This window comes from Symphalangus syndactylus, chromosome 14 (genome assembly GCF_028878055.3).
Source record: "Symphalangus syndactylus isolate Jambi chromosome 14, NHGRI_mSymSyn1-v2.1_pri, whole genome shotgun sequence".
NCBI lineage: Eukaryota > Metazoa > Chordata > Mammalia > Primates > Hylobatidae > Symphalangus > Symphalangus syndactylus.
The window spans coordinates 8,791,356-8,809,038 of record NC_072436.2 but is presented as its reverse complement, the minus strand read 5'-3'; the positions used below and the strand labels follow the sequence as shown (position 1 = coordinate 8,809,038).

The window sequence follows — 17,683 nt, the reverse complement described above, 5'->3', positions numbered from 1 at the left end:
CCCACGAATAGACACTACCCCAGCCTCAGCAAGACAGTAAGACCACGTCTCTTAAAAAAAAAAAAAAAAAAAAAAAAAAAGCCGGCTGGGCAGGGTGGCTCAAGCCTATAATTCCAGCACTTTGGGAGGCCGAGGCGGGAGGATCACCTGAGGTCAGGAGTTTGAGACCAGCCTGACCAACATGGTGAAACCCCGTCTCTAATAAAAATACAAAAAAATTAGCTGGGCATGGTGGCAGGCGCCTGAAATCCCAGCTACTCAGGAGGTTGAGGCAGGAGAATCACTTGAACCCGGGAGGCGGAGGTTGCAGTGAGCCAAGATCACGCCATTGCACTCCAGCCTGGGTAACAAGAGTGAAACTCTATCTCAAAAAAATAATAAAACATAAAGCCAAAAGTGCGTATTTCAGGATAATGGGGTTATAAATATGTCTTTCAAGTTTCCGTTTGTTTTCAGATTGAAGGACCATCTTCTTCTCTGGGAGGGGGAAGCACAGCTGCTAATGGTGGCAGCAGCAGAGTGGGGCCTGGCTGGAGTCAGTGAGATGATGGGTCAGCAGGCATTCAGGAGGGTCTGGAGAAAGACGCCAAGAGCTCGCGTTAAGGAAGGGCCAGTGGAAAGAATGCTATCAAGAGGTCTGCTGTGAGTGGCGTCCCAGGAGAGGGCAATTCCGTGTGGGAGTGAATGAAAAGACTCAGCACTGCTGCTACACAGGGATCTCAGGGGAGACCCTGACTGCCTCACTGACGCTTCCACTGTGAGAAACACTTTTATAACTTCTGTGTCTTCTTTTGAAATTTTAAGACGATATTAATATATTTTCAGTTCTAACTACATAAGCAATTCATGTTTGTTCTAACAGGCTGGTTAATACCCCAATCCTATTGGCAGAGAAAGAAAGTGACGCCACAGTGGAGCCTGGAGTCTCGCAGCTGCGCACTTACGTATCTCAGCAGGGCTTCCTCCCCGAGCGCTCTCACCAAGCCTTTGGTGTCCATCTGCCCCAGCCTGAGCACGTAGAGGGGCCGCCCATCTGCAGAGGAGGGGAAGGAATGAGTTGTCAGCACCATCCCAGTTGAAACTGAGGATACAACCCTAAGACCCTTAACAGGAAAATGTGCTCGCCTGTGTTCTAGGGGCGCTTGAAGGTCTTTCTGATTCTTAGAAGTGGCAACTGATTTGTGTGTGTGATAGGGGGTGTGTGTCCAATATTTACCCCAAAAAGTTGTAAGCGAGAAAAATAAAAACCAACTGACAGAGTAGCTGTGCAGGGTCCTGGAAATAGAAGGCTGTGCCAGGATGACAGGAATCCGGCTGGGACTCAGCTCGAGCTGCCCACATGCTGGGCTCAGTCTGAACAACTGCCCATAAGCTGGGCTCACTTTGAACAACTGGGGCTGCCCAAGAGCTCTGATTTTCAACGGCAAGAGAACATCAAACTATCCAGACACTTTTTCTATGACTAGAGTACTTTTAAAATTTTCTTTCTTAGAAAATCATTTTTTTTCATGTCATAGATTACTAAAAACTGAATGCAAGCTTTTTAAAAGCCAGCTTCCCTCAATTCCCACTCTAAGGACCAAGATAAATAAGAACATTCTAAAAATCCTTAAAACCCTACCAAGCAGCCTGTGTTGGCTCTACTCTTTTTTTTTTAGAGTAAGAGTCTCTGTCGCCCAGGCTGGAGTGCAATGGCATGATCTCGGCTCACTGCAACCTCTGCCTCCAGGTTCAAGCGATTCTCCTGCCTCAGCCTCCCAAGTAGCTGGAACTACAGGTGCACGCCGCCACGCCTGGCTAATTTTTTGTATTTTACGAGAGATGGGGTTTCACCGTGTTGCCCAGGCTGGTCTCCAAATCCTGAACTCAGGCAATCCGCCTGCCTCGGCCTCCCAAACTTCTAGGATTACAGGCTTGAGCCACCGTGCTGGGCCTCTTTTTTTGTTTTTTATTTGAGACAAAGTCTTGCTCTGTCGCCAGGCTGGAGTGCATTGGCACGATCTCGGCTCATTGCAACCTCTGCCTCCCAGGTTCAAGCGATTCTCCTGCCTCAGCCTCCCGAATAGCTGGGACTACAGGCGTGTGCCACCACGCCCAGCTAATTTTTTGTATTTTTAATAGAGTCGGGGTTTCACCATGCTGGCCAGGATGGTCTTGAACTTCTGACCTCAGGTGATCCACCCGCTTCAGCCTCCCAAAGTGCTGGGATTACAGGTGTGAGCCACCGCGCCCGGCCTCCTTTTTTTTAAAGTAGAGACAACATCTCACTGTGTTGCCCAGGCTACTCTTGAAGTCCTGGGCCCAAGCCATCCTCCTGCCTTGGCCTCCCCAAATGCTGAGATTACGGGCGTGAGCCATTGCGCCTGGCCTGGCTCTACTTCTTTATAGCCTGGAGGTCTAATGAGTGCTGCCTGAGAGGAGCCTAACTCATACCATACTGCCCTATCATCATGGGCCATCTACACAAAGGGGAAAAAGATCTTGGTGGCCATAGTGGATCCCTAGAGTCAGCACTACCTAGCTTCCTGCCGCACAGTCCCAGAAGGGGCAGCAGGAGGAATACAGACGGATCGTCCTCCTGAAAAGGAACCAAGACTTGTCTTCTGTGGTTAACAGAAGACCAGCAGTGTCACCCTGACACGGGGTGAGGGGTTAGAGGGTAACACTTATCTTGTATTTGTCACCTAGTGAACTTCATCTCCCAGGAGTGTCTAGCTCTAGACCTGATCTACTTAAAGCAAAACATTTTTATGTGCTCCAAAATCTTATGGAAAGGTCTATTTACAGAAAGTTTCTCCCAACATTTAATAAGACACATTTGTCGAGGCCAGGCGCAGTGGCTCACACCTGTAATCCCCGCACTTTTGGAGGCTGAGGCGGGCAGATCATGAGGTCAGGAGTTCAAGACCAGCCTGGCCAATATGGCGAGACCCCCATCTCTACTAAAAATACAAAAAGTAGCCGGGCATGGTGGCACGCACCTGTAGTCCCAGCTACTCGGGAGGCTGAGGCGGCAGAATTGCTTGAACCTGGAAGGTGGAGGTTGCAGTGAGCTGAGATCTTGCCACTGGACTCCAGCTTGGTGGACAGAGGAAGACTCTGTCTCAAAAAAAAAAAAAAAAGACACATTTGTCAATGTCTCACTACCAAACTTTTTAACAATTAACCTGGAGAAATACAAAAGATGAAGTCATAATTACAGACAAAGCACAGCTGCTTGGTTCTGCAAGGACTTGTTCAGAGGGAAAAAGAACCAGTTCTACGGTGCTTCCCTCTCGCCAATGCTTCCAATTCCGCCCTGCCCAGCTCTCAAACTTTGGCTCAGGAAAGAGTGTATTTTTGACAGTGCAGGTCTTCCTGCAAGGCAGGGTATGGAAGGCATTTGGGGGAACTGTGTTTTAAGGTTCTCATTTAAACCACTCTTCATTTCAGGCGCATCGCCACCCTTCATCCAGGCCTTACTTACTCCCAAAGCAGAACTGAAGTGCTCAGGGCTGTGATGCAGAAAACCGGGCTGAACCGTTTTAAGCTATCATAGGGTTTAAGTCATTGAAAAGTCCCTTTATTAACACTGCACTACTGAAAATACTCTGCCAGAGCCACTGCTGTCTTTTTAATAGGTCAAAACAAACTGTACTGCACCGAGCAAGTGAAGTCATTTGCCCAAGGATGACGTGTGTCCATGAGGAAAGAGCAGTCCCAGGCCCTTCCTGGCTGCCTGGGGCGGGATGGGAGTGTGCCCGTGGTGACGCGTATCAGTCAGTTCAACTTGGGAAAGGTGCCAAATTCTCAGAGTGAGGAGAAACGATGCACTCAAGGGGGCCCCACTCAACTCCAGGTAAGGAGGCCTTGGAAGGTATCTTCAACCACACATCAAGACAACAACGGAAACAGTTTCAACTCCGTCCGGTACCTTTGTCGTGATGATGCCAGCCTCCCGCGTAGTAATCCTGAAGGACCTGAGGAGGGGTCCAGGTTTCAAGAATGTAGTCTACCTGATGCTGCTTTCTCCACGTCAAAGACTGACACATGATCTCTCTGGCTTTGTCAATATTAAAATCCCGTGCACGGAGGAACCGAAGAATATGTTCATCTTTTGGAATCTATTAAGAGAAAAAGACGTTTCTAAGCAATGTTAGAAGTTGTGAAGCGAACTTTGGGAGGCTGAGGTGGACGGATCGCTTGAGCTCAGGAGTTCGAGACCAGCCTGGCCAATATGGTGAAATACCATCTCTACTAAAAATACAAAAATCAGCCATGCATGGTGGTGCATGCCTGTAATCCCAGCTACTGGGAGGCTGAAGCAGGAGGATCACTTGAACCTAGGAGGTGGAGGCTGCAGTGAGCCCAGATCACATTACTGCACTAAAAAAAAAAGTTGCTAAGGGAATAAGACCCTAAAATTCCCACTTTTCTTTTGGAGACAGGGTCTCTCATTCTGCCACCCAGGCTGGAGTGTTGTGGCATGATCTCAGCTCACTGCAGCCCCCAACTACTGGGCGTAGGCAATCTTCCCACCTCAGCCTCCTCAGTAGCTGGGACCACAGGCACATGCCACCATGCGCAGCTCATTTTTGTATTTGTAGAGTCGGGGTTTCCCCATGTTGCCCAGGCTGGTCTCAAACTCCTGAGCTCAAGCACGCCTCCCGCCTTGGCCTCCCAAAGTGTTGGGATTATAGGCGTGAGCCACCATGTCTGGCCTAAAACTCCCACTTCTAATCAACAGTGAGCTGCATTTATTATACTATTTAAAATGAGCTGGTACCAGAAACATCTCCCTTACTACTCTAGAGAAAATCAGCATTATCAGTTTGAATAATCTTTATAGTATTTCATTTTAGTTTCCACAAAGTAGAGCGAAGGCATAAATAATTCCCTAAACATCAAATGTTTCAACTCTATGAAAGGATCTATGAATGACTATGATCCGTGCGCTTTTCTGTATACATACTGCATTTAAATAAAAAGTTAGAATAAAGAGAGAGCAGGACACCTGGCTTCTGAATGGAAACCTTCGTAGTGCCAGAGACAAAAGAGAATTAAACGTGGATGATGTTGAGAAAGGCAAGATTTTTGTTCCAAAGGGTGCCCAGTGCCACACCATGGAAAAAGGAAGCAAGCACAAGACTGGGCCACATCTCCACAGTCTCTCCGGGCAGAAGACAGGTCAGGCTGCTGGATTCTCTTATACGCAGATGCCAGTAAGAACAAAAGCATCACCTGAAGTGAGGAAACACTGATGGGGTATTTGGAGAATCCCTGGAACAAAAATGGTCTTCACTGGCCAGGTGTGGTGGCTCATGCCTGTAATCCCAGCACTTTGGGAGGCCAAGGCAGGAGGACTGCTTGAGGTCAGGAGTTCAAGACCACACTGACCAACATGGAGAAACCCTGTCTCTACTAAAAATACAAAATTAGCCGGGCATGGTGGTGCATGCCTGTAGTCCCAGCTGCTTGGGAGGCTGACGCAGGAGAATCGCTTGAACATGGAGGCAGAGGGTGCAGTGAGCCAAGATCACACCACTGCACTTCAGCCTGGGGAACAAGAGCAAAACTCCATCTCAAAAAAAAAAAGAAAGAAGAAGACAGCAAGGGCAGACTTGAAAGTTTATCTCAAAAAAGCTTCTAATGAGTAATAATTGGTCACTGCCTTATTACAAAACAGAAATGTCATGACTTTTTTATGCATATCATAATTTAATAGATCTCATGGCCAGGCGCGGTGGCTCACGCCTGTAATCCCAGCATTTTGGGAGGCCGAGGCGGGTGGATCATGAGGTCAGGAGATCAAGACCATCTTGGCTAACACAGTGAAACCCCATCTCTACTAAAAATACAAAAATTATCCAGACGTGGTGGCGGGCGCCTGTAGTCCCAGCTACTCGGGAGGCTCAGGCAGGAGAATGGCGTGAACCCGGGAGGCGGAGCTTGCAGTGAGCCAAGATCGCGCCACCGCACTCCAGCCTGGGCGACAGGTCAAGACTCCGTCTCAAAAAAAAAAAAAAAAAAAAAAAAAATCTCATACACCAGAATTCAGATCATGAATCATCATCAGAATATTTTTGTTGGGCAATCCTGATTTAACTAAGGCTGGCTTGTGGTTAAAGGACTATGTCCAGTTTTTTGAATTTTAATAATTCTGATCAGTAATGCTACGCTGCTTTCCCCTTCTAAAGATATGATTGGACTTTGCTGGTAATGTTCAACTTTCACAAAGATCATGAATGCCATCTTAAAGCCTATTGGAGATTGGTTCTATATTTGCGTTTACATAACTGGCTACGTGACTCTATTTAAATACTGAGGAAATCCCTTCACTGTCTCAGAACCAAGCAATACTCACCTGCATTTTGTATTTATTTGCCTCTTAAAGGCAAAGGCTGAAGATAAGGCAGCAATATCTACTTTATATTTTTGGCCTTAACTATGCCAATCTAATTAGAATTTTCTGTATCTAAAATGGTTCCCTTTATTTATTAAAAGGCATTTTAGTGTAGTTTATGTGTAATATCAAATAAGGAATATTTAACACCTCTCACATTTTATAGACAATCTATAAGGTCAGATGCTTTTAAAAGTCAGTATGACAAGAAACAGTAGCAAGTTAAACTTTACTTTTACTACTTAAGTCAGACTAAGTTATAATTTAGCATTGTCTTTAAAAAGTCATTCAAGGCTGGGCCCAGTGGCTCATGCCTGTAATCCCAGCACTTTGGGAGGCTAAGGCAGGTGGATCACTTGAGGTCAGGAGTTCGAGACCAGCCTGGCCAACATGGTGGAAGCCTGTTCTCTACTAAAAATACAAAAATTAGCCAGGAATGGTGGCAGACCTAATCCCAGCTCTCAGAAGGCTGAGGCAGGAGAATAGCCTGAACCTGGGAGGCAGAGGTTGTAGTGACCCAAGACTGCACCAGCCTGGGTGATAGAGCAAGACTCTGTATAAAAAAAAATTCAAAAACATAAAACTGCAGAACTACCATGTGACTATGTGACTGGCAACGGTACTTTTGCCAACTCATCAGAAAGATTAAAGTAGAGGAGATATAGACAAAGTTAAAAATTATGAGTGATCGTAACACTTAAGGTAATTAAAAACAAAAACCACAGATTAAAGAAAAAGTCAGAATACAAAAAAGCATGTTGGGTTTTCATGACGTGGCGGTATTGCTGACTAACATACAGGAATCTTCTCCAGGTTCCATTACTGTCAATCAACAAATCAACAGGTTGGCCTCCCTGAATAAAGAACAAGGCCAAGGCCATGTTCTGAGTGTCACGTGGACTAAGTGTCTTCCTCCGTGGCCATGTGCTTACCAACTCAAGAGGTCCATCAGGGAGAACAAGAAGGGGGTGGGAACATGAGCTACTCACGACTCCAACTCCTGGGAAATAACTCAAAAGCATGTGGCTTACTGACATGGCATCATCATCACTCAGAAAGGACCACAGTTATGTGGAAGTGGTTAAGAATGTAGGTTCTGGAACAAAATGGCCTGGGTTCAAATCCTGACCCCACCACTCGCTGGCTGTGAGACCTCAGGCAGGTTACTTCACTTCTGTGTGCCTCAGTTTCTTCACGTGTAAAACCAGTGAGAAAAACAGCAGCAAAGAGAGCTGCCGGAAGGATGGAATAAAGACCTGAAAACAGTGTCTAATACATGGTAAGTAGACAACAAACGGTGGCCATCATCACTGCAGTGGTTTTCTTGATGACTGGTATTCAACGGCACTCAGTTATCTGGTTTCTAGTAACCAGGCTGACAGAATTAGAGATCAGGCCAACTACATGCAATGCCTAGTTTCCCTTTACTAAATAATGGCAATAATTCGCTAGACACATACCAGGCTCTGCTCACTACATAAGGCTTACCATAAAAATCTACACCCTTATGAGGCTAAAATTTCACCAAAAACCTGAAAATTAAAGCTCAAACATTTCTAATCTCTGATAAATCTCTGAACTCTTTTTACACCTTCTGAAAATTTCAATGTGTGAATACTTGGAACACATGTTGCTTTGTGACATGACACTGTTTGTAGCCAGACCTTGCTCTGTAAAGTCTAGAAAAATGCAATTGGTCATGCATTATCACTTGCTATAAAGGACTTAGATTCCACAGAGACATAAATTCAATGACTTCTAAACTGGAAGAAACATTCCCAGCTGTGGAAATTGGGAATATTACTCTTGGTGACTATGAGCAGAAAGAGATTCCATGATTTCACGTAGCTCTGCCCCTGCACACTGGGCATGGTGCCGACACTCACTTTGCCCTTGTGGGTCTCCTGCAGCCACTGGCGAAGTCTAATGAGGCAGCTCTCCTGCAGCGGAGTCAAATCGCCCAGGTATCTCTTGATGTAGTCGGCATCTAGTTTGTCTGGAATGTAAGTGACATTTATTTACAACAAAGAACACTGGAGCTTTGGGCTCCCAAAGTCTTTCTGCTCAGTGGAGTTAGCGTGCGGTCCTAGAGTCTTAGAGGCTAATGAAACCGCAGAGATGAGATGGCAGATGTAAACCGGATGCCTTAGAGGACTTGAGGGATAGGCTTGGAGATCACATCACTGACTAAACCACAGGTAAACTTTCTGACTCAATTATCTTTCCCTGATTACCACTGAGTTATCTCTATTGCCAAATCACAATACTATTCATGACTATAATAGATATTAATGACTGTTTTAATTCCAAGAGGAACATAACACAAAAAGGACTTACAAGATATAAAATTTATGAAAAAAAAAGCCAAGCAAATCTAAATCTATTTTGAATAGAGCTACAGTGTTCGAGAATGTAAGAAATCTGGTGGCTCACGCCTGTAATCCCAGCTACTCAGGAGGCTGAGGGGGGCAGATCACCTGAGATCAGGAGTTCAAGACAAGCCTGGCCAACATGGTGAAACCCCATCTCTACTAGGAATATAAAAATTAGTCAGGCGTGGTGGTGCAGGCTTATAATCCCAGCTACTCAAGAGGCTTAGGCAGGAGAATCACTTGAATCTGGGAGGCGAAGGCTGCACTGAGCCGAGATTGTGCCACTGCACTGCAGCCTGGGCAACAGAGACTGAGACTCCATCTCAAAAATAAAAAAATAAAAAAATTAGTCAGGCTTGGTGGCACATGCCTGTGGTCCCAGCTACTCTGGAGGCTGAGGAAGGAAAATCACTTGAACCTGGGAGATGGAGGTTGCAGTGAGCCAAGATGGCACCACTGCACTCCAGCCTGGGCAACAGAGCAATACTCCATCACCCCCCCAAAAAAAAAAAAACACCTTCCTTAGGCCAGGCATGCTTGCTCACACCTATAATCCCAGCACTTTGGGAGGCCAAGGCAGAAGGACTGCTTGAGCCCAGGAGTTCAAGACCATCCTGGGCAACACAGTGAGACCCCATTTCTTAAACAAACAAAGAAACACCTTCTGGTATCAATAAAAGAATAAAAATAACTTGATATAACCCTTCCTACCTATTAATAAAAAATCTAATAAAAAGTAAAATGAATGTGTTATATAAGCTAGAGGACAAGGGCCAGAAACGAGAGACAGGTCTTTTCTTTCTGAGTTATCTAATGTTCCAAGGAAGTGGGAACAGGCAGAGCAAACAAAGAGAAAACAGCAACGCCGACTTCCCTAGCCTTGTTCTCAGGATGAAGCCCCTGCCAGACCCACCGTCAGGGGTGCCCACCACGGGCTCAGGTGCGCTGGGGCTGCTGAGGGCATCACCACTCAGCCCTTCCTTGAGGGCAGCGTCTGGGATGACGACGGCCATGGACACTGCTTGTTTCTTGCAGGATGATGAAGACGTCTCTGAAGAGGGCGCGATGGAAGGCGGAGTCCAACGGGGCACAAAGGTTATGCCTTCTTCTTCTAACTGGCGAAGGTAGTATTCAATGATTTCCTTTCCCTTTAAAACAAAACCAATTTAAAGGTGAGTATATATTCAACATTCAAATTACTCATCTCTCCCAAAATTTTTCTTTTTTTCTAGCCAATAGAAGATGGTGAACCTCACAAGCTTTTTTTCTGAGACAGGGTCTCCCTTTGTGGCCCAGGCTGGAGCGCAGTGGCATGATCACAGCTCGCTGTACCCTTGACCTCCTGGGCTCAAGCCATCCTACCTCAGCCTTCCCAGTAGCTGGGACTACAGGTACATGCCACCACATCCGGCTAATTTTTGTATTCTTTGTAAATACGGGGTTTTGCAATGTTGTCCAGGCTGGTCTCGATCTCCTGGGCTCAATCTGTCCACCTCAGCCTCCCAAAGTGCTGGGATTACAGGCATGAACCAGTGCGCCTAGTCCCTCACAAGCTTTTAAAACACTAATAAAACTGAACTGCTATGAAATAAATAGAAAAAAAAAAAAAGGCCAAATGCTTCTTTTTGTTTATTTTACTTGTTCTTTTCCAAGGTTTAGAAATAGTATCTAAGGAGATGGAATTTTTATATGATTATTTTAAAATGCTGATTTAGGGTACTTGTACTCACTATATGATTTCTGTCTCAATTTCAATTCTTTCCAACGCAGTACCCTGAAAATGAGCCTTCAAAAACCACTCCATAATCCCATACAGATAGATTTCAAAACCACAACTCCATAACAACTGATGAACAACAGCACAAAAACGAGAAAGGAAGGTCTTCTGTGGAAGAACTGACAATCCAAGGGTGGCAGCCTGCCCGGCAAGCACCTCCCCGGGCCCTCAGGCCTCCTCCCAACCCTGCAGCAAGGCCTGGGTGCTGTGTGCCAGCTGCTGCTGCCTCTCCCCAACTTCTAACTCTCTCAGCAACTCCAGGTAGACAGTGCCATGGCTGGAGCTACAGGCACCTCCTTCCTCCATCAGCAACCAGCACAACCTCAACCCCTATACCTAAAGATGAGGCGGGGGGTAGGGATCACAGCATCTTCCACCCAAGAAATGCTGCAAATCTCTTGCTAACCCATCCCCAGCCTTCCAAAAAGATGGGCCATCTCAGAGACTCCCGCCCACCCTCTGCCATAAAATCCCAAGATACACTCACTTTTTTAATGTTGCTGGTATATTGTTTCATTGCAATTTTTTCCACTGTACTTTCAAAACCAAAGAAAGATTTAATATCTAAACTTGCAGACTGTTCAAAACAGGTCCAATCTTCATTTTCAGGGTGAACCTGCAGATAAAGAGAAAGCACTCTCACTGACTGAATTGACAACAGAATATCATCTGCCTGCTCCTCAGTTTAACCAGTAACCAGAAAAAACACTTACTTTACTAATAATGCTACTACCATAAAGACAGCAGATGGAAAAAATGCCAAAATCATGTTCAAAATCAGGACCAAAATCACATTCTAAATCATGAAGAGATCCAAATAATTGTTCAAAAACATTTCAAAGACGACTATAAAAGGAGAACTTCACATCTTGGCTAACACAGTGAAACCCCGTCTCTACTAAAAATACAAAAAATTAGCCGGGCGTGGTAGCGGGCGCCTGTAGTCCCAGCTACTTGGGAGGCTGAGGCAGGAGAATGGCGTGAACCTGGGAGGTGGAGCTTGCAGTGAGCCGAGATAGTGCCACTGCAGTCCGGCCTGGGGGAAAGGGCGAGACTCAGTCTCAAAAAAAAGAAGGAGAGCTTCATTTTCATTCTTGCTTCATTCATTCATTCTACATACTCACTTAACAGTCTTCTCCATCATGAACAAAGAGGTACTGGCCTTGGAAGCTTTCAACAGAGTCTAACAGAGGAGACGATCAGCCAGAAACACAGTATGCAAGGAAATTAAAGATAAGTAAGTGCTATGGAAAAAAGAAAACTTGGAGCAGAGGCTAAAAGAACCAGCGATGGGGGTCAGGCATGATGGTTCACACCTGCAATCCCGACACTTTGAGAGGCCAAGGTGGGAGGGTCACTTGAGTCCAGGAGTTTGAGACCAGCCTGGGCAACAGAGCAAGACCTCATCTCTACAAAAATTTAAAAACTAGCCAGGCGTGGTGGCATGTGCCTATAGTTCCAGCTACTTGGGAGGCTGAGGCAGGAGGATCACTTGAGCCTGGGAGGTGGAGGCTGCAGTGAACTGTGATTGTTCCATTGCACTCCAGCCTGAGTGACAGGGCAAGATCCCTGAAGAAAAGAAAAAAACCTGGGGGTTGGGGTGTCAGGCTGCAGAATTAAGTGGATGGCTGGGGCTGGCCAAGAAGGGGTAACCTGAGCCGAGATGGGAGGAGGTGAGACTAGAGACTTAGGGAAGAATAGCATGGCACAGCGAGCACCTTGGAGCCAAAGCCCCTGGGGGAGGCCCACCGCATGACAGCAAGGACAGGAAAGGCGTCACCAGGGAAGAACTCAGGCCCTTGCAAGCCACCATAAAGACTCTGGGCTCCTCCTCTGGGCGAACTGTGGAACTGTGGGTTTTGAGCCCAGAGAAGTGACTTAATCTGACATACTTTAAATAGATCACTTTGAATTCAGTGTTAAGGATACACTGCAGGGGAGAAGGGCAGAAATACAGCCATCTGGCAGGAGAGTATTCTAAAAATCTGATAAAAGAAGTTCTTGAAACAGGGTGGTAAGCAGTGAAGATACTAAGACAGATAAACAATCTCGGCACTATTCTTAAAGGCACACATCTTAGTCCTTCATTAGATATTTCTAACATATTACAGTAAGACCAGAAAAGAAGTGGCATATGAAAGTAATATTTAAGGCCGGGCACAGCGGCTCACACCTGTAATCCCAGCACTTTGGGAGGATGAGGCAGACGGATCACGAGATCAGGACTTGGAGACCAGCCTAGCCGACATGGTGAAACCCCATCTCTACTAAAAATACAAAAATTAGCTGGGCGTGGTGGCGAGTGCCTGTAATCCCAGCTACTTGGGAGGCTGAGGAATGAGAATCACTTGAACCTGGGAGGCGGAGGTTGCAGTGAGCTGAGACTGTGCCACTGCATTCCAGCCTTGGTGGCAAGAGTGAGACTCCATCTCAAAAAAAAAAAAATTAGGCCAAGGGGTGGATTACGTGAGGTCAGGAGTTCCAGACCAGCCTGGCCAACATGGTGAAACCCCATCTTTACTAAAAATACAAAAGTCAGCCTGGTGTGGTGGCGCATGCCTGTAATCCGAACTACTAGGGAAGCTGAGGCAGGAGAATCACTTGAACTCGGGAAGCAGAGGTTGCAGTGAGCCGAGATTGCACCACTGCACTTCAGCTGGGTGACAGAGGGAGACTGTGTCTCAAAAGAAAAAAAAAAAAAAAAATCAAGGCATCACTTGGCTGCCTTAACTGCCATGACAACATAATCCACTCTGCAGGAGACCACACCTGCTACCCTTCCTCCTACACATGAGAAATGAGTGACATCTAATGAAGAACTGCCCTCTAAGACAAAAAGACGCACTGTTTAAAATGGTGATCAAACAATCCTCAGAAGCCGTATGTCAGCAGAACGTCTTCTACCGAGTGACAGATTACTCACGGTGTAGCAGCAATGCTCGTTAATGATGACCCGATTGGAAAACGTTTCATTATAAGCCTCAATGTGCAAAGTACGTTCCCGAGAATTCAGTGAGTTTTTCTGGACAAAATAAACATAATCAACTCCTGCAATCTTAAAAAAAAAAAAAAAAAAAAAGAAAGAGAAATGGGTTTATTAATAACAACCAACTGCACCGAAGCTATAGTGTAAGTTCATGTTGTCTCCGGGGGCTGCCCTCCAAGACACCCTTTCCCTCCAGGACACCCTTTCCCTCCAGGACGCCCTTTCCCTCCAGGACGCCCTTTCCCTCCAGGACGCCCTTTCCCTCCAAGACACCCTTTCCCTCCAGGACACCCTTTCCCTCCAGGACGCCCTTTCCCTCCAGGACGCCCTTTCCCTCCAGGACACCCTTTCCCTCCAAGACACCCTTTCCCTCCAGGACGCCCTTTCCAACGGTTACCTTCTTCAGCAGTCTAGGTGCATCTACATCCAGCTTGCAGCGCCTTTCAATGACATGAATGGCCCCATCTTCACTCTTGAATTCATTCACAGTGTCACTGCCCACGAACATTGGAATCAAAGGACACGTAGGGAACCTCCTTTCATAAGCCTATAAATTTAAACACCAAGAAAGCGGAAGTGAGCAAAGACACACCTGATGTCCTGCCGCTGACCGTGTTCTCCCTAGAACAGCACCTCTCGGTGCACGGCAACGGGCAGCGCCACAACTGTCTTCACATTTGAAGCTTTCATTAAAGAAGAAAAAGACACTCCATGTCCATGGATTGGAAGATTCAACCTAGTAAAGATCTCAATTCTTCCCATAACTAACGTGATTCCTAACAAAACCCCAGCAAGACTTTTTGGTAACTATAGACAAGATTGTTTTAAAATATATAGGGAAAGACAAAGGAACTAGAACAACTAAAACAATTTTGAAGAAGATGAATAAATTGGGAAGAATCAGTCACCCCGGTATTAAGGCTTACTCTATAACTACAGTAATCAAGACCGTCTAGTATTAGTAGAGGGGTAACTGACACACAGATCAAATGGGACAAAACACAGAACCCAGAAATAGACTCAAACAGATACACCCAACCGATTTATTTTTTAGTATCTGCACCTTTGTCAGGGAACACCGACTGATTTTCAACAGAGATGTAAAAGCAATGAGGGAAAGAAAGCAGGCCAGTCTTTTCAACACGTTACTGGAGCAATTACACATCCATAGGCAAAAACAATAATAACAATGAATCTTGACCTAAACTTCACACCTTGTATAAAAATTAACTCAAAGATCAGCGACTTCAATGTAAAACACAAAACTAAAACTTTTACGAAAAAAAAAAAAAGAAAATCTTTGGGATCCTGGGCTAGGCAAAGAGTTCTCAGATATGACACCAAAATCACAATCCATAGGAGAAAAAATAGATAAAATGAACTTCCTCAAGTTAAAAACATTTGCTCAGCTAAAGACCCGGTTAAGGCCGGGCGCAGTGGCTCACACTTGTAATCTCAGCACTTTGGGAGTCTGAAGTGGGCAGATCACAAGGTCAGGCGATCGAGACCATCCTGGCTAACACGGTGAAACCCTGTCTCTACTGAAAATACAAAAAAATAAGCCAGGAGTGGTGGCAGGCACCTGTAGTCCCAGTTACTCAGGAGGCTAAGGCAGGAGAATGGCACGAACTTGGGAGGCGGAGCTTGCAATGAGCCGAGATCGCGACACTGCACTCCAGCCTGGGCGACAGAGTGAGACTCCATCTCAAAACAAAACAAAACAAAACCCCTGTTAAGAGAATGAAAAAACAAACTACAAAATGGGAGGAGGTATTTACAAACCACGTATCTGACAAAGAACTAGTGCCTAGAATACATAAAAAATTCTTAAAACTCAACATAAATATAGTAAACCAGGAGAACACTGGTTTGGACTGAGCTCCTGCACCAGGCCCAGCAGACCAAACCAAAATGGAGTCCCTCTTGGTAACCTCCACACCACCAAGCCAAAAGTAAGTTGTTTATCTGACTTTGCAAGAAATCAGGAGAGAGACAACAGCAAATCCCCCAAATGGGCCAGTTTGGGCCAGCGTGATAAGGAAGTCCCCTCTGCGTTAACCTTTACAAGGAAAGTCACTCTGAAACCACCCATCTGCTCTCTGTTCTCTGCGTCTGTTTCCCTCATCCCTTTTCTGTCTACAAAGCCAACTTCCCCTGCTCAGCTCATGAGAACACTCATTCTATTTTACAGAATTCTTGTTTTATAGAATGAGGTGTTGCCTGATTCTGGAATCAAAAAAGCCAATTAAGATCCATACACTAAATTTTTTGTAATTTTGTCTTTTGACACACAATTGAAATTTAAAAATGGTTAAGATGGTAAATTTCATGTGCTTTTACCATGATCAAAAAAAAAAAAAAAACCTCAAGAGTTTAAAAAAGCCCAATTAGAAAATGGGCAAGAGACAGGAAGTGATATCTCACCTGAGGGGATACACAGATGGCAAATAAGCACATGAGAGATGTTCATTAGAGAAAAGGGCCCTTAGGGAAATGCGAATTAAAATCACAAAGGAGTATCACTATACAACTATCAGAATGGCTAAAACAAAACACAGTGACACCACCAAGTGCTGACTCCCTTCCACATCACTGGCAGGAATGTAAAATGGTGCAACCACTCCAGAAAACAGGTATCTTCTTAAAACCTAAACACGCAACGGTATACAACCCAACAAATGCACTCCTGGGCATTTATCCCAGAGCAATGAGAGCTTATGTTCACACAAAACCCCATATACAAACATTCATAGCAGCGTTACTCATAATAGAAACTGGAAACAACTCCGAGATGTCCTTCCTGAGTGAGGCTAAATGGACTGTGCTGCAGCCACACCACAGAACACTACTCAGCAAAAAGAAGAACGAACTATTGATCCAGGTGAGGAACTGGATGAATCATGGGAGAATTATGCTAAGCTAAAAAACGGCCTCAGCAGTTACATACTGTATGATTCCCTGTCCATAACATTCTTGAAAAGACAAAATATAGAAACCGAAAACAGAAGAGTGGTTGCCAGGGGCTAAGGAAGGGGTGGGGACAGGAGGGACGCAGATGTGGCTGTAAAAGGGCCATAAGAGAGACGCCTGGGAAACACTCTGCATCTCGACTACGCACACGGCAGCATCCTGACTGTGATGGTGCACGCAGTTCTGCAAGATGTTATCACTGGGGGAAGATGAGTAAAGAACACACTAGATCTTTCAAGATTATTCCTTGTGAATAATTATTCAATATTATTCTTTATGAATAATTTAATTTACTCTGTAGCAATCCACAAAGATTACCAAACTAAAGATGTTGCAGAATTCATATTAAAACCTAAGCGATCCAGAGGCCCAGGCGTGCAGATCACTTGAGCCCAGGAGTTTGAGACCAGCCTAGGCAACATAGCATAACCCCATCTCTACAAAAAATATAAAAATTAGCCAGGTGTGGTGGTACGTGCCTATAGTTCCAGCTACTCAGGAGGCTGACATGGCAGAACCACCTGAGCCCAGGAGGTGCAGGCTGCAGTGACCTGTGATTGCACCACTGCACTCCAGCCTGGGCAACAGATTAAGAGTAAGACCCTGTCTCAAAAAAAAAAAAAAAAAAAAATTCCAGTAGCTCATGGTGCATGTGAACAGGAAACCATAGGATATAGGGTAATAAGGCCGGTGCAGTGGCTCATGCCTGTAATCCCAGCACTTAGGGAGGCCAAGGCAGGCAGATCATTTGATGCCAGGAGTTTGAGACCATCCTGACCAACATATCGAAACCCCATTTCTACCAAAAATACAAAAATTAGCCGGGCATGGTGGCACACAACTGTAATCCCAGCTACTTGGGAGGCTGAGGTGGGAAGATCACTAAAACCTGGGAGGCAGAGGCTGCAGTGAGCCAAAATGACGCCACCGCACACCAGCCTGGGCGGCAGAGAGAGACTCCGTTTCAGAAAAAAGCGGTGGGGGGGCATAGGGTAGTAAGAATCTAGGCTGTAAGAAGGAACCTGAAAAAGGAAACCCAGTGTCTGCCCCTATGGTCGGCCCCATTATAAAGGAAGGTACTGCAGGATGACTCTTGCTTGACTCATAGATGTCACCCTCTGTAAGGTTGTATGGGTTGAGCATCCTGTCTCCAAAATGCCTGGGCCCAGAAGTGCTTCTGATTTCAGATTTTTTTC

At 45.6% G+C, this 17,683-nt stretch overlaps 1 protein-coding gene across 3 annotated transcripts in view; it reads right to left on the bottom strand.

Annotated features, from left to right (window-relative positions):
- SEC14L1 (SEC14 like lipid binding 1) overlaps positions 1 to 17,683 on the bottom strand; it is a 74,323-nt gene that overhangs the window by 10,744 nt on the left and 45,896 nt on the right. For 2 of the 3 annotated variants that reach the window (XM_055243607.2, XM_063617129.1), the window contains exons 3-9: positions 13,915 to 14,064; positions 13,455 to 13,586; positions 11,019 to 11,147; positions 9,668 to 9,902; positions 8,269 to 8,378; positions 3,914 to 4,103; positions 945 to 1,033 (exon numbers count right to left, since the gene is read on the bottom strand). In XM_055243607.2, the coding sequence (XP_055099582.1) occupies positions 945 to 1,033; positions 3,914 to 4,103; positions 8,269 to 8,378; positions 9,668 to 9,902; positions 11,019 to 11,147; positions 13,455 to 13,586; positions 13,915 to 14,064 (1,035 nt within the window). The remainder of the gene's footprint in view (positions 1 to 944; positions 1,034 to 3,913; positions 4,104 to 8,268; positions 8,379 to 9,667; positions 9,903 to 11,018; positions 11,148 to 13,454; positions 13,587 to 13,914; positions 14,065 to 17,683) is intronic. The other variant, XM_063617130.1, reaches the window with a different exon arrangement.